At 44.2% G+C, this 21,164-nt stretch overlaps 1 protein-coding gene across 2 annotated transcripts; it reads right to left on the bottom strand.

Moving 5' to 3' along the window:
* Positions 1-1,802: 1,802 nt before the first annotated feature.
* On the bottom strand, positions 1,803-20,164 carry rarga (retinoic acid receptor gamma a). 2 transcript variants are annotated; one of them, XM_030767249.1, is made up of 8 exons: positions 19,926-20,164; positions 6,840-6,988; positions 5,446-5,587; positions 4,157-4,320; positions 3,659-3,835; positions 3,318-3,522; positions 2,679-2,837; positions 1,803-2,372 (listed from the first exon to the last, which is right to left on the bottom strand). In XM_030767249.1, the coding sequence occupies exons 1-8, from the start codon at positions 20,068-20,070 to the stop codon at positions 2,008-2,010; spliced, it is 1,506 nt and encodes a 501-aa protein (XP_030623109.1). In that variant the 5' UTR covers positions 20,071-20,164; the 3' UTR covers positions 1,803-2,007. The 2 variants fall into 2 exon arrangements, with proteins under 2 accessions (XP_030623109.1, XP_030623110.1); XM_030767250.1 differs by lacking the exon at positions 19,926-20,164 and having other exon boundaries at positions 1,803-2,178; positions 2,221-2,372.
* Positions 20,165-21,164: the final 1,000 nt, after the last annotated feature.

Raw genomic sequence — 21,164 nt, 5'->3', positions numbered from 1 at the left:
TGACAGAGAGGTTGAGTGTCAAAACTTACACATTCTACGTAACAGTATCACTGGAGAACATTCCACTCATGATAGAATTACCCTACAGCTTATGTGGTATACACACAACCTTACACTTCAGACAGACAGGAATTCCAGAACACACACACACATACACACACACACATACACACACTCACACTCACACAGTTACACATGTGCAAACATACACACACAAAGAGACACCCTCACACAACTAGGATTCTATTCATTCCCATATTGCTTAAATGAAAAAGAAGTGAAAATAGAACTAGTCCGTATATGTTCTCCCAGCAACTGCATAGTCTGATCTCGTGCTGTAGTTTTTTTTTTTCTTTTTCTTTTTGGCAACAAAGTCAATAAGGACAATATGAAAGAAAACAAAGACCAAAAACACTAGTTTTGATTAAAATATTATACAAATGATGTAGAATGGCTTTAGTAAGGTTGGCAGAAATCTCTTATGTTATAGCTAAAACAGGAATAGGGAGGTTTGGACAGAACAAATAAATCCAAAAATGTACATACATAAATATTGCCTGTTTCTAGCTTGCCCCTGGGCAGCTAGGGTTTGGTCCTTAGACAGACACCCTGAGTCTGGCTTTTAAATGAGTTTCAGAAATAAAAAAAAAATCATTCTCCATAACAATGTGCAGTGTAGGTCTGTATGAGTGTCTGTGTGTGAGAGAGAGAGAGAGAGTGTGTTTGTGTGTGTTTGTGTGTTATTACTAAACATCATAATATCCTATGTCCCATACATTGCTCTATCAGGTTTATGAGATTTCAATGTGATTTCATAGCTGTTCTCCTTTTAATAAGCAGAGACATGTAGACTTGAGTGAACCCTGATTCAAATCTTTACCAACCATGCTCTCCTCAATTCAAAACACCGTCTTCAAAGTGCTACATACATGGCCAGTGACAAAGTCTGCCCAAGCACCTCTGAATGAAGCAGGAGCGGTATAAGATGATGTGTCCGAGTGGGCATGTTTGTATGGACAGACAAGGCTGTGTAATCTGTGCATCAAGTCTTTTCATTATGGCTGGGATCCCTGAACAACAGTAGAAAACTTTTTTTCTCTCTCTGCACAACCTGCAGACTTTGGCACAATGTGTGTTTGTGTGTTACAATGAGAAAAGAAAAAAAGCTTATAAACGCCAGTCCCTAAACCAGCTCTAGTCACCAGAGATCATTTTTGCTGATTATCAACGATGTGTTTTTGATGAACCAAAGTGCCTACGATCCCAGTCAGGTGGCTGGAGACTCAGCTGTTGTCTCCCACTTATAACTATTCCATTATCTCTTTCTGTATCTCTCTTCAGGAAAGCTATGCAAAACACAAAAACAGTAAGTAAAAGAAATAGTATGCAAAGTCAAAAAATATATAAAGGCATATAGATATGTATGGGCATATTCTTAAATTTCAAGAAAACAAAAACATTTTGAGACTCGATAAGTCAAAGACGATATTCAAAAGCAACAACAATAAAAAAATGATTGGCATGTTCAGTTTGGTGTTTGCCCTGTAGTTTTTCTTGAGAAATATGATTATGTACTTTGTCAACATTTCACTCCTTATTGTTGTTTAAACGTCTGTGTTGGCCTCTCCTGGTTTTTTTTTTTGTTTTGACACATAACAGTATTTTTTTTTTTTAAAAAAAGCGACATTTTGCTATGTCAGTTGTGTAGTCTTACATCTTCCCTCGCAACACGTCTCATTCTGTCTTTCTTTCCAGGTTAATTTTTTTTAGAGTTCCTGAGGAGAAGCCTGTAGTCGCTTTGCACTGTCTCACACTGTCATTCAGCGTTGACTGAGAGGCCTGAGTTTGAGGTGTCTGTGCAGGTAAGGCTCTGCTCCTGCCTCCACGTGAGGCAGATTAAGGTCAGGGAGAGGAGTAAAGGGGAGTGGGTTGAGGGACAGGAGAGTTTGAGGGAGATATGAGGGGTGGAGGGAGATGAGGTGTGTGTACATGTTTGGACAAAGCCTTTCACTGGGCTCTTCCCACATGACTCTTCCTCTGAATGTCCACGTTGGCCTCCTGACTTCCCCAGGCCTCCCCGTCGCTGTCCGTACCCCGCTCCTCCTCCACGTCATCCTCATCATCGTCCTCCTCCTCTGGTGAAGGCTCGCTGCCGTTCTCTGTGCCCCAGCTCTCCTCCTCGTCCTCCCTCTCGGTCTTCATGTTGGATATGGGAGGGACGGGTAGAGGAGGAGGTGCAGGAGGAGTCTCCACTTTGCTCTCACAGCACTCAGCCTGGTCTTCAAATGCCTCTGGGTTCTCCAGCATCTCTCTGATGAGTGGAGGCATAGGGCCTGGTATTTCCATCTTCAGAGTGATGGCCCTCTCTGCTCCTGTGGTCAACCACACATAAACACTTCATATCAGAGCACGGTTACTGCGGTAAGAATACTCTGATCTGCCCCTCTCCACACGACATGAATAATGTATCCATATATGAAAATGAATAACTCCTATAAAAAGGCAATTTAACAGCTGTTAATGTGTTGCTGTTACACTGCAGTGGTTATATTTGGTTGTACTGTTAAAAAAAACTCCAGCTCTCAGATTAGGCAACATTCAGATGGAAACAAGTGTATCTATAGATCAAGCAAGTGTGTGAAACAGCGATATAAAACTTTCTGTGTTCATGAACGCACCCTTGGTGCTGATGCCACGCAGGTCTGTGATCTTCATGAGCATGCGGGGGAACATGTGGGGTTTGTTGGGTCGGCGGCGACGGGCATAGATTTTTAATGCCTCCAGAAGAGGTTCCTGCAACCGGTCCACACGCTGAGGCTCCTCCAGATCCATACGATCTAGAGAGAGAGAGAGAGAGAGAGAGAGAGAGTGTTAGTACTAATTCAGTGAAGGACAGAGGTGGATACCTATACCTGTATCTCCTTTTACTACATTATTTATTTTTCTATATCTTGGGTGTCTGTTAAGTTTGTTTATTTGTTTGTTTTTTAAATACCCTGGATTATGTTATGAGGGGTATGAGATTAGTCTTCAGTTCTTATACGTAAATTTAAAAAGATTACATATAAATGGTTGAATACTACTGCGATGGACTGGCGACCTGACCAGGGTGTTTCCCCGCTTTTCACCCTACAAGCGCTGGGATGGGCTCCAGCACCCCCGCGACCCTAATTAGGATAAGCGGCTTAGATAGTGAGTGAGTGAGTGAGTGAGTGAGGGTTGAATACTATCAGATTGATGTGGTCTAACTCATTGAAATTGATGACTTTGGCCAGCAGGTGGCAGCAGCAGTGTATTACATGACAGGGTTACACAACCTCCACAAATGAGGCAGATGGCACTGAGGAGGCCAGTCTCTGTGTCGTCCATCTCCAGGGGCAGCAGCTGACCAGCAAAGGCAAAGACCAGGTCAGTGAGTGGGCCAAAGCCGGCGTTGTGCATCTGTGTGCGGTTCAGAGTCAACCCATCTGAGAAGGTCATGGTGTCCTGTTCTGGTGTGTAACGTGTGCAGATACGCAGCATCTGAGAGAGGGGGGGGAGAGAGATAGAGACAGAGAGAGAGAGAGAGACATACACACACACACAATGAGCACAAAATGTTTTCTGCGTTAACTGTGCACGTTAGATCTTTTGGACCGTGTGACAGAGGTTAATGTACCAGAATATCCAGACAGGCTGATTTAAGGAGGGTGATCTGGTCAGCTATGGTGAGAGATGTGAAGCCGGGAAGACGCTTGGCAAACTCCACAATCTTGATAATACACTTGGTGGAAAGCTCACTAAACTTATCCCAAAGGCCCAGGTCCAGCTGAACACGGTGATCTGAGCTTGAGTTCTGAAATAGAGATAGTTCTCAATAGAGTTACAGTTCTAACAATATTCACTGTTCATGTGAATGGTGAATGCCAAGGATTTGTATAGCAGAATGGGAGACCAATGTATGCTGTTTTCTTTTTTCTTCCGTTTTGTGTGTGTATGTATATGTACTGTGTGTGTGTGTGTGTGTGTGTGTGTGTGTGTGTGCGTGTGTGTGTGTGCGCACGCGCATGTATGTGTATGTGTGTGTGTGTTAGAGAGTGAGAGAGAATGGGAGAGAGAGAGAGTATTGGAGTATGGCTGGGTGTTAGACAGTAACAGTGAGGGTCAGTGTACTTACGGTGGTGTACTTTCCAAGCTGGCACAATGAAGGGAAAGTCTCTCTGTGGGCTTTGCTGACTTTGTTCACCAGTTCCTCCAGTTCTCCACTCAGCTCATAGCTCTCAGGTGGTAACACTTCCTCCTTCACGTCCTTTTTCTTCTTATTGCGATCATTACGGACAGCTGAGAGAGACAGACAGAGAGAGAGAGGAGTGTGGGAACCACTGTCAGTGTATCAGAGGTGACTAAGCCTAATGTTCATATTGCGTGTTGAATTCCTGCTGATACTGGCTCTCCACCAATAATTATCTAACAGTTGGATTTGCCTTCTATGTCTGTGCACTGACTGGTCCAAAAAAAAAAAAAACCTTTCACCAACATTCCACTAAAAGTGATCTAAGATCAGAACTTTCACCCTCTTCCTGATTTTCAACATAATTAACAATGTTGTTGTACCTGAACTCAGACCAGAAGTGTGAAATGTAGATACACCCCTAAGGAGTATATCTCCATGTTGCCCGCCCTCTCTCTCTCTCTCTCTCTCTCTCTCTCTCTCTCCCTTCCACCTCCCATTCTTTCCTTCCTCTCAGGATATCCAGTAATAGCAAAGGCACAATGTGATCCCGGTCTCCACACACATCCCACACATATAAGCCCACACATACATGTCCCCGCGGACACATAGGGGGCAAAACGTGCCACTGCCACAGTGACATCACATCTGTGACCCTGGCAAGTGAACAAACATATGCCCAGTTCCATGCCTTTGAACCTTTCATCCCATTGTCTGCCCCCCCCCCCCCCCCAGTTCAAATCTGTTAATGTCAGGTCATAAAACTGCTCTAGGAAGACTACTGAATAGACCAGGGGTCTACATTTCGGTGGTCTAAGCAATAACAATGACTGGTTGGAAGACTACTGAATAGACCAAGAGTTTTCAGTGGTTTGGAAGCAATGAGTGTGACTGATAGAACTAAATCAATATGATTCATAAGACAAGAGATGGTGCTCACTTTTTAAAAAAGTTTCTGAAGTGTAGTCTTAATTTCAACCATTGAGTTTTTGATGCTATGTGGCTCTGATAACCTGCTGTCTGCCTATTTACTACATCTGTGTCTGTTCGTCTGTTTGTGTGTGTGTGTGTGTGTGTGTGTGTGTGTGCATGCGCGCGCGCGTGTGTGTTTTTGTGTGTATGTGTTTGTGCGTTTTGAAACCGTGGATCCTGTCTCTGTCTCTGTGTGCGACTGCCTGTGTCTCTGGGCATGGTGCCAGCCTGCGCGCATGTCTGGCCCAGGCCTCGGCCCTCACCTTCCTTGGACATGCCAACCTCGAAGCACTTCTGCAGGCGGCAGTACTGGCAGCGGTTACGTGTGACCTTGTTAATCTGGCAGTTCTTGTCCCGGTGGCAGGTGTACACCATGTTCTTTTGGATACTGCGGCGGAAGAAACCCTGCAGCCAAAAAAAGAGAAAGGAGAGATTGCACATTCGCTGGTGGGAGCCCACAACAGACCAGTCACATTTCATTCTCTTATCACTCCTCCTTTCATCCTTTCATCGTTTCTCTCAGATTTTGGCCGGTAAAAGGAAACACATTTGCTCTTTGTGCAGAAGTTGTTCATCTGTTCAGATTAACTGTCCTATCTCAGATTTTTAATCTCATTGTTCTGATCACTGTGTTAAGTTATTGTACCAGCTCCATCTATGCTGTTGTACATTGTTGTCTGTGGTCCTCTACTTTTGAACTGTCTGATCATCGGCCTTGAAGGTCTTTTTTGCATGAGATCACATGCTTTGCTTGCACTACATCGTGCCACTGGATACTCTCACTCTTAGATATCTTTATAATGGGGATGAATTGTCTGTTGTTACAGATATCTTTATAATGGAGTTGAATTGTCTGTTGTCATAGATATCTTTAGAACGGAGCTGAAGTGTCTGTTATCTTAGATATCATTAGAATATGGCTGAATTGTTTGTTCTCATGGATATCTTTAGAATGTGGCTGAATTGTCTGTTGTCATAGATATCTTTAGAATATGGCTGAATTGTTTGTTCTCATGGATATCTTTAGAATGTGGCTGAATTGTCTGTTGTCATAGATATCTTTAGAATGTGGCTGAATTGTCTGTTGTCATAGATATCTTTAGAATGTGGCTGAATTGTCTGTTGTCATAGATATCTTTAGAATGTGGCTGAATTGTCTGTTGTCATAGATATCTTTAGAATGTGGCTGAATTGTCTGTTGTCATAGATATCTTTAGAATGTGGCTGAATTGTCTGTTGTCACAGATGTCTTTAGAATAGGGCTGAATTGTCTGTTGTCACAGATATCTTTAGAATAGGGCTGATTTGTCTGTTGTCATAGATATCTTTAGAATGGGGCAGTAACAAGTAGCAGTAACAAAGGACCTGGTATTCTGAATGTGATGAATGTGCTGTGCTGTGCTGTGTTGTGATGTCTTGTACTGTGTTATCCTTTATTGTGGTCTGCCCCACTGTGCTGAGCTGCACTGGGCTGTGCTATGCTATGCTGTGTTGCACTGTATCGGGCTGTGCTGTGCTTTGCTTTGTTGCGTTGTGATGTGGTCTGCCCCGCTGTGCTGAGCCGGGCTGGGCTGTGTTATGCTGTGTTTCACAGTATCAGGCTGTCCTGTGCTTTGCTGTGTTGTACTGTTGTTGTGCACTGTGTCATGGTCCTCACCTTGCAGCCCTCACAGGAGCTGACTCCATAGTGGTAGCCGGAAGACTTGTCCTGGCACACGAAACAAGGCTTGTAGACGCGGGGTGGTGGAGGTGGAGAAGGTGAACTGGGCACCATTTCCTCTGAGCTGGTGCTCTGTGTCTCCACCGCTGCAGAGAAAACAAAAGAGAGGAAAACATCAGGTTTTTCTGCTGACTCTGTAGTCACTCATATAGTACAGTTAGCATAGCATGACAGGCTCCACAGGCGGTAAGATATCAGATCCTACCCTCAGGATTTGATATGTCACCGTGGAACTTCATATTTCCAATGTATAAGAGATTCCCTTTTCCAAATTCCCTGTTAATCTACTGTTTTTCTCATTAGTTCATCCACATTCAGTGAAGCTTTGGCTAGTATCTTGTTGCTGGTTTCTTGTTTGTTGCTTTCTATCCCTGACCTAATGAGTCTGTCACACACAGCTGAAAGAATGTGAGATTGACATTTGTAGAACTCATCTCCCCTCTAGGTCCTACTCCTAACACTTCACCACCCTCCTGGGGGTAAAGGTGGGGTGGGGGTTGAGGGGGGGGGGGGGGGTCTTAGGAGATAAGGTGAGGGGTGATTGACACACGGGACAAAAGAGAAAAGCAAACAGTTTAAAAGAGAGAGATAACTAGCTGCCTTATAGATGTTGTGATAAGTCTGGTTGCCGCCAAAGGCCCTCAGGCATAGCTTGTTCTCTGGGCATACCTCATTCCTGCTAGTTCTCTGAGTGGTGACTGACTGTCTGTCCAGCCTGGCACTGCTGGAAAGTGTGCATACCAGCAGATTCAAACACGCACGACGTTATGCACAAGTTAACCGGACCTGAAATCACAAGGCTCTGTGTGACTCTGACTGCATTTTTTGTACATGCCTGTTTACGAATATAGTCCTGTCTGACCACCAGACTCAAGGTTCTAGAGTAATCTCAGACAGGCAGAAGCTCTCCCTTTGGACACACACTGACCACATGTTGCCACCTCTTTCAACTTTCATCCTTGGTCACCCTCAAACTTGGTCACCCTCAAAGGCCTCCCCACCCCACCACATTTCACCCCCTCGTGCCTCAGTCATCACCTCTGCCATTCCCTTGACACACAAACCCTATTTTTCTCTTGTTTCCTGGCCCTAAATTCCTCATGCTGGCCCTGCCAGGTTTTAATAGAGGTTCAGGCTCGTAAGCTGGGCCTATAAAGGTGCACACATGACTGCCATGGAGGCCCTGGTCTGTCCGACAGGCTCTTTATTGGGACTCAGTCACCTTGGGCAGCTATTCACACCACCAGCTGTAGCCCCTGCCTGTTAAAAGAAGGCCCAATCATAAAATAAGAAGAAAAAAAACTGGGAGGCTCTAAAATTCTATCTTTTACTGCCCCCTTCTCCCCCAAGCTAACCTTCAATGGAAAGCACAGAGCCTAGCCTAAACTTCAACTACCCCCCCGACACACACACACCACAGGGTTCGGCCAAACCACCAGCTTGGTCTTTTACAAGAGTTAGGGGACTTCAAAAAGAAGAAAAAGGGGGCATAAAGAGAGGAATTTGATAGAAAACAGAGAAGGGGAGGGTGGAGGGAGAGAGAGAGGGAAGGAGGGAGAAGAAAGAAAACCAAGTTCTTGTCTTCAGGGGCTGAACTTCCATACAGTAAAGTCTTGTTATCTGTGAACATGGTTATACAACCACAGAGAAAGTTTTAAATCCATGGAGGATAAAAAAAAAAAAAAAACAGTAATGCTAGATTTAACCTGTAAGCAAATGATTGTTTTCCAACACATCTTTTACTGTTTAATGTTGGGCCACAAGAAACACTGTCTTTAAGACTACTTTGTTTTGGGCAAACAAAAATGTCTCTCTGATTCAGAGAAATATCTAGTTGTGACCGAAGAGAGCCTGTAAAAATATCAAAGGTCAAGTTCAAAACATATTTCATAAAACATCAAAACATAACTGTGTGTTAAACAGTCTCAGTATTCTCTGAACTGAATGTTACAAAGCAGGGTCAGTAGGAGAGGAACTCTTCTGTGAACCTGGCATGAACCCCAGTGTTTACATTGTAATCCCAGTAGTGTGGTGGCTCCAGAATACGTGATGACAAGTCCTTTGAAAAGGCCAAATCATGTGTGGCGTCAAGAAATGGCCACTGACTGACACTGTCTGGGTGGCTAAGCGACCACAAGCGAGAAAACTAAAGATGGAAAGACTTGGATGGAAAGGGGGCAGGGGTTGAGGGGTTGTCCGTCAGGATCTGTCAACGACCCAAACTGGTTCCTGCCGTAAAACATTGTGCCCCCCCACCCCTTCTTACACCTCATTCACACACCCTTTCCAATTTCAGTCAACACTTTGCTGCAGACACACAATGAGATGGGCTGTTCAATCAACCCCCATGAGTCTTGGGCCCTGTCTCCTCAGCCTGGCTCCTCTCTGTTTGGAAAATAAAGCTCTTTGAAATGGGAGGCCTCCTTATCAGCTTAGAAGCCTGGGACTCAATTTGCATGACAATCCCCAGACAACAGTGCTGCTGCTGGCTAACGATGGACAGGGAGGTGTGTGTTTGTATCATGAGTGTGTGTGTGTGTGTGTGTGTGTGTGTGTGTGTGCGTGTGTATGTGTAGTTTAGCTGAGTTATCAGTAGCCTGCTTACTTCCTGCTTCATATCACTTTACCCTTAATCCCCTTTCTCCATGATCTCTGTACCACACACACATACACACACACACTCAATACACTGTCTTACCACCAGAGAAAACACTTTTTTCACATTGTCTTGCAAATTATTAGTCAGTATCTCTGAATGTCTGAAAAAAAATTCCCTCTGAAAAGTAAGTCACTGATGTTCTCAAACTATGAATTTCTTACATAATACTAACACAAAATAAACAACTACTTGTAGAAAGCAAACATGAGCATATGACATCCAGGAAATGAACTGTGAGCAAATGATGGGCCTTTTTTATGTTTTAAACGTTAGTATTATCTGGGGTTTGAAAGCAAAGGAACAAATTTGTGTTTCATGTGTTTTAATGTTGCAACCTCAGTTTTAGCTGAGTAGCACATGACACGTTGGCAGGGGAACAAATATTCTTTCACAATAGAACTGCAGATTTTGTGTACGTGACTGTGGGTGTGATTGGATCTTCAGTGGAGCTCTGTTCCCAAGTCTAGTCTTGGCATGTGAAAGTGTGTTTGTGTGTGTGTGTGTGTGTGTGTGTGTGTGTGAACTAAGTTCTCTGCTGGCGCTGGGCCAGTTTGTGTGTCTCTACCCAGTCTCTGAAGAGTCCCAATTTGATTTGCAAATATAGTTCTCATCTCATATGAGTCCCTCATCTCAATTCCTCTTAAATGTTCCTCAGTGTTTTCAACATGTGTTGGTTATAGGAATTGCTCATTTTGCATGTTTAAACTTATAATCTTTTTTTTTGTTTGTTCACTAGTCAATCTGTCTCTCTCTGTCCTGTCTGTCCGTCTGTCTGTCTGTCTCTGTCTCTGTCTCTCTCTCTCTCTCTCTCTCTCTCTCTCTCTCTCTCTCTCTCTCTCCCTCACTCACACACACACACACACACACACACAATGGGCAGACAATCACGACAGTCCTCATGACCACTGGAGCCAGACTGGCATAAGGGGCACAGATTTGCATGAGGGGCACAGATTGTTGAGATTTCTAGACCAGAAGGTTTGATAAAGCGACTGGCACCATGGGCCCCCACCCCAAAGCAGGAGGCCCCACTTTAGAGTAGTCCCTCTTGGCTTCCTCCCCTGTCTCAGGTGCCAGTTCCCTGATGAGGAGACTAAGCAGCATTTCTTTCCCTGCCCACAGTTTCCTGCTGTCATACACACACTGTCTCACTATCCACTGCTGTCATCAGACCATCTCCTTACAGCATAACCAAATCTCCTTCCTCTTTTCTACCTTCGTCTTTTTTTCTTGTTGTTGTTTTCTAGTCTTCGCTCCTCTTTGCTTGACCTTATCATTATTCATTTACTCTCTAAGTAATTGTGGTCTCCACTAAGACCACTTAAATTTGTTTACAGTTAGACAAGCTAAAGAACATGCATTCACGTGCTTAAGGACTGTACTTACAATATTTCGTCAAATATACTCCCTCATGCACTCACAGACCCTGTCCGTCAACTTAAATGTTAATTACAATACACTCTCAACATAGACTACAAGCTAAGTTTTAACAAATAAAAGGGTCAAAATATGACCTAACCCCAAAAGAGTTACTAAAAGAGACACACTCTTTTTGATTTGGAGCTTGTATTTCTTCAGTTCTCAAAAAATAAGTGATAAGCTGGTGAATTGGGAGGAGGACAAGGGGGGTGGAGAAGGAGGTGGAGGAGGAGGTGGGTGCTTTCATTAAGGGTGCTGAGCAGTAGCAGTTCCTGTCAACAGCTGTCTGTGTGTGTTCAGTACCTGAGCCCCACCCCCCACCCTGACCGGTCTGAGCATGGTGAGAGGAGAAGCCCTTCCTGTCCCTGTGAGGCCCGCTTCTGAAAGGAAGCACTGTGATCAAATTGGGCCACCATCCAGGAGATGGCTCTAGGAAAGAAGGAGGTGGGGGAGATTTTTCCCAAACCGTGGCAAGACCACGGAATCGGCCTTGAGGAATTTACACCCCTGTGTCACAAGCTACATAAAGGCATGAACACATACACGGACAAACACAGACGCGCATGGTCTGAGACGGGCCGGGGCCTGTGTCCATTCACAGATGTTAGCAGTCACAGAGTCAAAACACAACAATACTCACACCTTGCGAGCGTGAGCAGCAGTGACCAGACTCCTGGGCTCTTTTTGAGTAGAAAATACGCTCAAATCCAACCAGCCCCAGTACACATTCAGAGTAACCTGACAACATATGGTTTGGATTCCCCCTGCCCATCTCCTGCTCTCACCAAAACCCTGCCCTCCTTCAACCCTCTGTCCCATCAAAGAAAACAGAGAATCCTACAGTCACGTCTGTGAGCCAAGGGTGACAGACAGACAGATAATCCCTCACATGTTAATTAACCGAACACTGTTTTCTCAGGGAGCATGGGCACAATCATTTCAGATGGTCAAGCGATCTTGGGCAGCAAAAGCAAGGCGTTTTACGAATGAAAGTGGACGGTAAGTGTGGCCTCTGGTTCATGTTACTGACCAAACATGCAGAAAATCTGCTTCATCCCCTCCAGGCGCGCCACCCGTCTCTTCATCTGTCCATGAGGACCCTGAGTGAGCACGCCCGCTCAAATGACTGTCCACTTCACTGACTGGACACACCTCAAATGGAGAATGGAGGACGGCCATTGATCTGTTGTCTGGTGAAGGAGCCAACAGGCAGTGAAGCAGACTCATCAAGCTATCGTCTTTGATCCCTGCGCTGTGGCTGGTCTGCTCAGACTTCCTTTCACCATCTGTCTTTGCAGCCTGTCCTCACCTGTCCACCCTTACCCCCCCCCCCCCAACTCTATGGCAACCCTGTGTATATTTGTGTGAGTGCATGTGCGTGTTTGTGTATGTGTGTGTGCGTTCATCTAATGTCTTTCTCTTTTTAGGAGAGAGGCATAGGAACTCCTTGTTTGGCTGTTATTGCTTCCTTCCCTCAACAATAGAAACCACAAAAGTAGAAGTAGCTTTTACACTGAAGGTTGACGCCTTTGAACAGTGAACATGAGGTAAGAGAGTAAACAACAGGGGCTTTGGGGACAAACGCTGATCTGCTGCCATTGGCAAATGTTCACCGCCAGTCTGTTTCCTTCTTCTGCCTTTGTGACAATCCTTTTTTTTTTGCCCTTTTTTTTGGAAAGGGGGGGGGGGGGTTTAACTAATGCTGCAAACAGCTGATTGCTGATTTGTGCTTTGTTCCTCATAAACACAGAAACTAGCTAAAGCAAGTTTTTTTTTTTTTTTACTAGACTCTGTTTGCCTGTAGTATTTCATGCACCCAGATTTTTCGACTTCGAACAGGCAGCAAGACTGTGGCTTCCTGTTCTCTGTGTGATTTGTGGTAAAGTGGCATTAAGAGATGTGATATGTAGAGTAATGGATTTTCACTATCAGTCTTCACATCCTGACATGGCAGGGTTTTTTTTCTTCTTCTATGGCACAAGGACATTTGTGAGAAACTTCTGCTTTGAGTAGAACACAGAGAGAAATGATGTGTTCTTGCGTGGGTGGTGTGTTTCACTTTTGCTTGGCATTAGGGTTTGAAGAATAGTTGCCCAACTTTAAAGGGTGTGGACAGTCAGGCATCAAAGGGCCAGAGAGCCACAGCAGCTGAAACATCAGACGTTGACTGACATCCTGTAGATAAATGTTGTGGATAAAAAACTGCTTTCTCTCTCTCTCTCTCTCTCTCTCTCCTTTTCACAAAGTCACCATGACAGAAGAACCATCGACAAGTTACCATAATACGGCTGTATTTAGAGCCAACATAGCTTTTCTAAATGGAGCATGAACCATGTGAGCCCAGCCTGTTTCTCAGACAGTCTGTCTCACACACGCTCATGCTAAACATGCTGCTGATAACAGTCCTCCCTCACAGAGAGACTACTTACAGAAAACATCTATTCAAAGAGAGGAATGTTTGAAAGAGAGGATTTTGGGCTAGATCTGGAGTGTCTGCCCAGCATGCATTTGCTTGGGCTCTTGTGTCTATTCTCCTTTCATGGTAGATTTATGGAGGGCTCCCCTAAGCTCAGGCCTTGCCTGGGTTAGCAAGGCTATGGTGTAATTCAGTGTCTACACTGTTCACAGAGGACGTTTTCAGAGTGGATTGAGACATAACCTCTCAGCAGGTGCAAGAGTTTAGTCAAGATTACCAACTTTTGTTTTTCACCCTTGGGACTTCCCAAGTTTAGACATTTCTTCTGATGTGTCTTTTTTACTGATAGTCATGATACCACAAAATGGCAACATATGTGAGGGTAACAAAGTTTTGCACATGTACCCTGGTAGCATAGCTAAATTTATATTTGTGTCCTCAGGCATTTTTAATTGGTAGACACATTGACCTCAATATGCTTTTGTTAGTCAATAGATATGAAAGAAAAAGGTTGTGTGTGTGTGTGTGAAGGCCGGATACAGAGGGGAGCTGGGTTGGGCTATGCCCCCCTCCCCCGATTCTTGCCACGCCCCTGCAGTCCTCCCTCTATGCATGCCTTCAGCCAAAAAGTTCATTTTTATTTTCTTTTAAAGCGTCACTAATCTACGATAGAGTATTAGGGCCACACTGAAGGAAAAAAAATTCTGAGATTTCGAGAAGCTGGTAATATTACAAGAATAAAGTCGTAATATTATGAGAATAAAGTCGTAATTGTACAAGAAAAAAGTCATGATATTACGAGAATAAAGTCGGATTTTAGGCAACGTGTTATTTTAGAGGGGAAATATCAGAAGAGCAGCCTGCATTAAAATGAGGAACATGGAGCATCTTGTGAAGTTATACTTTAGTATAGGTTTCACAAATAATGAAATACTTAGCCTAATCTTTCGTACATCAGCACAGCATTATCATAAGTATCTTTGAAAAGATTGTGCAAGAAACTGTCTTATCTGAAGAAATTATGGTTTTTTCCCTCTAAATTTTACAATTTTATTCTTGTAATATTATGATCTTTTCTTGTAAAATTACAGGTTGAAGTGACTATGACTGTATGACTGCAATTTAAATGATGCCCCCCAGAAAATTTCACTGCACCCCCAGTGAAAGCAGGTTATATCAGGCCGTGGTGTGTGTGTATGCATGCTCATTGGTAGGAATAAAATAACATGGTATTCACACATTTCAAATTCTTATTTTAGCAAGGAAAATAATTGATTTCTAGGTTTTTTGCCTTTCTTAAATATTTTAAGAGGCAAATTTGCAGATGCTTGGCAGACCTGAGTTCTGTATGTGTCTGTACCATCCAGTCAGGAGATTGGCTTTCCATTCAGACTGGTAAGTACACAAGCTGCTCTGCAACGACTCCCTACCCAGTTTGACACGTAGTCGTCAGATGGCAACAACTACCTGTCAAACTGGGAAGAAAATACTCCAGAGCCTTCACAAAAGATGTAGGTTCCAAAAATATGAGGACTACAGCTCTTCACGCGAAGTCCATCCACTTACCATGAAACAGTAAAGGACACGAGCTGCCAAGCACTTTCTGATCTTGGGTGAAATAAGATCAATAATTCACCTAACTTGCTGATGAAGGCTGCTGCACAAACATCGTTCATTCATAGAGGAGGAGGAGCAGGGAGGGAGGGAGAATCTTTGGGGAGTGGGGAGTTGGGAGTGGAGGGGGTGGGGGGGGGGGGCTGTGTTATATTTCTGCCCACCATCATTCATTACAGTGAAACCTAGCAACGCTGGAACCAAGCCGTCAGTCAATAACATGGTGGTAACACAAGCTCTCCCCTCACACTGGGCTCACACATGGTTTAAAACTGACACACATCCAGGCTCTGAGAGGAAAATGCCTGCCCGGCACTGCAGCTCTCGGTAAACAGCCAACACGCCACTGGACAGTAGAGCGAGAGCACAAGCCAAAAGCTCGACGGGCCATGGAGCCTCTCACAGGGTTTCCAAAACAACGCTGATGACACGCCAGACCAATGTCACACCAAGACCACAGATAGCAGAGCAAAAACACAGCACCCATAAACGTTCATACCAGAGTTAGGGTTGGGCTGACGATTGGCACAAAGCTCCGCAGACCCTCAGCACCCAGTGACGTTTACTCAACGTTAAGTCTACATAGCAAGTTTAATGCAACCAAGGAGAACGTGTCCAGCAACCAAGCAAATGAACCCAGAGATGAGTCAGATTTCAACTGTGATTTTCTGTTGTCCTAAGCTTAGCTGGAACCACTGCACACCTGAAAGCCCATCAAAGACAACAGGAGGGTCAGAGTGATGGTTCAGACCGCAGGATTCTTCTGGATATGACCTTTTCTGTTATTTACTCTTCTTTATCCTTCCTGTGAGGTTAAAAACTGTCACTTTGGGAGGGAGTGAGCTGGATTCAAGCAGAACACTGTGGAATCCTGGTGCCTGGACTGCACCTCTTTTCCTGGTACTGACACAGTACTCACTGTGGGATGGTCAAGTGCCACCCTTCTATAGGTATTCTCCATTCATACATTCAACTCTCACTGACTTCAACAACACAAGCCTACACTGACACACATGTTAAGGATAGTTAAATAAACTGTTAAATAAATGACCACCACTGACTCAGACATATACAGGAATAATTCATTTTATAACACACAGAGACAATGATTTTTAGAGATAAAGCACCTCAATAATGAACGTTTCAAAGCCTGAGTAATTATCAGCAGCATAATGTTATACAAACTCAAAACGATAAATTGTCCATTGTATAAAAGGCCAGATCAGGAGCAGAGATGCCTACTCAGCATCATTAATGTCTTAACTACACAAACAGAAATGCCCAACACAGTTCACTAACATTCATATGAGGAAAAAATTTGAATAAATCATAGAATAAGAACAGCTAGGATGTGTCACCACAATATTTAAAGATTAAATGCATATCTGTTTTCCAGAATTTTTAATAGCCCTTTCTTTGGACTTACTGTGGAACATTTCCATATTTCCCTCTTGCTTGATCGGTGTTCCTGAATATTGCACAAGTGCCAACCACAATGCCCTTAACCATCAATGAACCTCTTCCTTCTTTGTGGCCAACCACTATCCAACATAGATGCCATCACTTACACACACACACACACCCAGTCACCCACCGACTGACACACACACTCATACGCACATGCGCACACGTACACACACACACACAGGCACACACACACTTCTCAAACTGAATACAGATTATCCATTCACATGCCTGCACCCTTTGGCATAACTGAATCTTTTGTAATCTTAATGAAAGAACTGAAGATTATCATAAAAAAAATTAAAAGGAGTATTAATGTGACCACAGACTCAGGAAGCATGCATTTCCATATTTTTTTCCCAAAGCTCTAGGACTGCATGCTTCTCAGACTCACACACAGAGAACACTGAGGTTTAGGTATGTCTTAGTGAGGAATATGATCAGAGAAACGTGAAATTTCAGAAATTTCTCCCGATAATAAAGGCAATGAAAATTCGAGCAAACAGAATAACAACAATAACAACAAAAACAAAAGATCCTGCTCCACGTACCCTTGAGAACAGTCCAGCTTTAAAGGTGGCTGAACAATAGAGAATTTCTCCAGTCTCTTAGGAAACGCTGTTAAATTGCGCTGGCTTGTTTGTGATGACATATCCTCAATTCTTAGCAAGTAAAAGAGGAAGATAAGAACACGATTGGTGCTGGGAAGTGAGATGCTATCTTATTTCTAACTGTGATATTACTTAATCATCAGCATATTTCCTGCCCAGTGGATGGCCCCAGTGTCTTACCAGCCCTATTACTCAGCTCCTGTTTGAGGCATAACAAAGTAAAAAAAAAAACACCTCTCTAAATGATTTCCCTCTCCAGTGCCCTCCCAACACCCCCTACACACTGACACTGCTGCATAACCACTGTACCATCTCTAACACTGGATTAAATTAAAACATTTAAAAGAAAAAAACAAAAAAACATAGCTGGGCAGGTTTTAAACCTACAGACTCTACCCTACTGAAAATGTATTCGTCATCTAAGACAGACAGTGACGACTTTAAGAAAAGGGGGACAATGGTATGATGGAGGGGTTTTTTTCCCCATGTCAAGGCAGCACTCCATGTGGTTCAAGTTTCCCTGGATGCCATGGCTGAACAAAGAGAACAACACAAATAACGAAGAGCAGCTGCATCTCAAAGGAAAGAACAGCAAACAAACCTCAAACTCCACACACGTCAATTGTGTCTTAAGAAACCTTTCTTTTCTTTTCACAGAATTCAATTTATGTAAGACACTTCCTTCCTGGAAATTACAGAGACAGTTTTGACAGTTTTAGGAGCTTACAGACAGAGAGAGAGATGGAGAGAGAGAAAGAGAGAGAGAGTGAGACAGATAGAGACAGAGAGAGACAGAAAGAATCAGTGTGGCAGCACTCCTGAATGACTTTGAGCTTGTGTGAATGGGTCATGGATTCTCATGGTTTTGCCCTCTGCAGCTGGTTAGACTCTAATGAGATATTGGGCTCAAACATCAATTCATCTGCCTCAGTGAAAAGGACAATAAGGGGGCAACTGGTTGGAGTAAAGAGAGCCATTAGGGCTCCTGGTGTGGGCTAGGCCGGCCTTGTTTACAGAGGTTATTGGGCACAGAGAGCTGTAACAGTACACCACTTCAGCCCACTGCTGCCTTCCCTCAGGGCACCCAGCCCACACTGACTATATTTCTCTCTCCCTTTATCCCTTTATCTCTGTCTCTCTCTCTCTCTCTCTCTGACTCCCTCTATCCCGTTTCCTGTAGTGAAGTATGAAGAGAACTTTTTGCAATGACCACAAAGCTACGTTAGCATCGTAGCGGAAGTGTCAGGGGGATTGCTAAGATTGATTGATTACATGAGTAGATCTCATCACGTTATCATCATGCCCAATGGTTGAGGAGGTGTAGCGCCCCCCCCCCCCCCCCCCCCCCCCCACCCCTTCACCCCCTCACCCCCTTAGCTTGACAGGACATCTGTCTTCATTAAAGGAAACCCAGTGTGGCTGACAGCCACTGAAATGTTGGTGTCTTCAGGATTAATGAAGATAGATGAGTCCCCCTGAGAGGCCCGGGAAGAAAAGGAACAAAAAAAGCAGAAGGTTGAACAAATAAAAATCAAAAAACGCTGCAACCGTCTTTGCCATCTGAGAAAAAAAAAAAAAGAAAAGTTGGAGAATAGGAATAAAAAGAGGGCTTTTGTGTGTTGTTTGTGTGACTAGCCCATTGAGGTATTTGTGTATGAGTGAGTGTGTTTGTGTGTGTGTGTGTGTGTGTGTATGAGTAGCCTCCAAACACAAGCGTATTTCTTTCTTTCCTACTCTCTCTCTCTCTCTCTCTCTCTCTCTCTCTCTCTCTCTCTCTCACACACACACACACACACACACACACACACACACACACACACACACACACACTCTCTCTCTCACAGAGGCCAACCCCCCAGTAGCCTATGGAAATGGACTACAGTTTTGTCTGTGCTGAGGCAGGGTTTCACTTAGAGCCAGAGGACTGTCTGGAACAGAGAGGGAAAGGGTGGGAAAAAATGAGAGGGAAAAATGAGGGAAGAGGCAGAAAAGAGAAGAAAGAGAAAAGCTATCCAGGCCTTTTTGGCAATGGGAGGCATTTTCACTAGGTTTTTTTTTTTGATGTCTCAGTACCCCTCCTAATTTGGTTGACTCATCTCAGTGTTATTTGCTAAACTTCTTTATTTCATTTACATACTGAACTGTGTGAAGCTCTTAACCATACGGCCACAGTGCCATTCTTTACAATCTTTACTCTTCCATCATTTACATACATTTTAAACTTTGTGTGTGTGTGTTTCAATTAAAAAGCAACCTGTAAAAGCCTCATCTGAGTTGCCATAGCAGCCAGCTACACCTGTGTGTAGCGTGGTAGTGTGACAGAGTAATGCAATTGGCTTAACTGAAGTTCTCACACAGTGTCAAGTCTCTCTTCTAACTCTCAATGACACATACATACATAAACACAGACACACTCTCTCTATCTGTGTGTGTATATGTGTGTGTGTATATGTGTGTGTCTCTCTCTCTCTGTCTCTCACTCACACACACATACGCATATAAATCTTTATGATTTCTGCCATTGTATTTAAATACACAGCATCTTACAAGGTCAGTTTTCAGTTGTCTATCAATCAGTACAAACACACACAAACTACACTCTTAGGTCTTCAGTCAAACAACACAAACACACACAAACTACACTCACAAATACACAGCAGCTGTCTCTCAGCAAATGGCAGCTACCTAAATGAACTAATAGCCAAAGAGCGTTAAGGTTTCCTTTGCTTTCCAAGTTAGTTAGTGGTTGGTAGCAAACAAGGCCCATAGCAGAGAGGGAAACCAAAGTGGTAGCGTGACAGAGAGACGCGGCAGAGAGATACAAACAGGACGTCACTTACACTGAATGCTGGCTGTCCCCGTCCAGGCGAAAGGGTCCAGCCCTGGGAAGAAGGGACTGGCCTTTCGTAGCATGCATGCCCCGCGGTTCGTGACATCGTAGAGCTGACGAGGTCCCATCCCCAGAGCCTCCATACAGTCGAACATGGTAACCACCCCCCCCTCGCTCCAATCCAAAATTCAAAAACCAAAAACAAAAACAAACTCCTGACTTAATCAGCCTGCTTTTCCCCTTGCTGCTTCCTTTCCTGTGCTGGCTGCCTCGCGTCGCGTCACGTTAAAACAACAGCGAGACTGGCAACAACAATAATAACAACAACAACAACCACAAATGCCCAACCCAAATTCCTCTGACTGGATCGGGGCATTGATCACTCTTGCTGCTTTGCCCTTCTTCTCTTCCCCCTCTCCCTCTCTCTCTCTCTCTCTCTCTCTCGGTTTCTCGCTCTGTCTTTCTGTTTTTTTTTACTCATATATATCTCAGCGGAGTCTGCTGCTAGTCCCTCTAGCCTCCCCCTCTCTAGCTGGAATGCAGTGCTGGTTCCTGCTTGGCCAGGTTCCCTGTACTCTCTCCTCTTGCCCTTGGGCGAGCTGCTGCTGGTCTGCTGTAACAGACCTAAATAAGAGCCCAACAGAACACTCTCCACGTCCCAGTCACAGCGGAGCAAACCAACTGCCTCAGCCCTGCACACACAGAGGGGGGTGGAGAGACAGAGAAAGAAAAAGTGGAAGGGGGAGGACGAGGGGGAGGAGAGAGGGAGAGAAGGAGGGGCCAGTGCCTGTGTAAGCGTGTGTGTGTGTGTGTGTGTGTGTGTCTGTGTCTCTGTGTGTAAATCAACACTGATCTGGTTAGGAGGACAAACTTTTATTTGATTCTCACTCTTCTCTTTCTCCTCTTGTCTGCCCTTCCCTCTCTCTCTCTCTCTCTCTCTCTCTCTGTTTTGATTCACATTTGAACTTAAAAGTGTAAAACAGACTCAATCTCTCCCTGGGTGCTGCTGAGAGCTGGTCTCTCGTCTCTCTCCCTCTCACTCTATTCTCACTCATCATGCCTGTTAGTTCACTCCATCTCACCCATTTCTCCCTGCAGCAGACATGACACCCCCCCAGCATATCATAGCAATTTTGATATCCCAGAGAGAGAGAGAGAGAGTGAGAGAAAGTGACTCAGAGTGAGAGATAAGAGAGTTGAGAATAGAAGAAAGAGATGAACATGGAACCTTCTCTTTTCTGCGTCTTAA

The sequence above is a fragment of the Chanos chanos genome, chromosome 3 (assembly GCF_902362185.1).
Source record: "Chanos chanos chromosome 3, fChaCha1.1, whole genome shotgun sequence".
NCBI lineage: Eukaryota > Metazoa > Chordata > Actinopteri > Gonorynchiformes > Chanidae > Chanos > Chanos chanos.
This window is presented reverse-complemented; position numbering and strand designations above follow the sequence as displayed.

Excerpts from the sequence above, each read along its gene's own strand:
- rarga (XM_030767249.1), bottom strand. The coding sequence starts at position 20,070 with ATGTTCGACTGTATGGAGGCTCTGGGGATGGGACCTCGTCAGCTCTAC. Across the intron at positions 4,321-5,445 it reads GGTTGGCATGTCCAAGGAAG|CTGTCCGTAATGATCGCAAT; the intron begins GTGAGGGCCGAG and ends TGTCTCTCTCAG. Across the intron at positions 3,836-4,156 it reads AGCTTGGAAAGTACACCACC|AACTCAAGCTCAGATCACCG; the intron begins GTAAGTACACTG and ends TCTCTATTTCAG.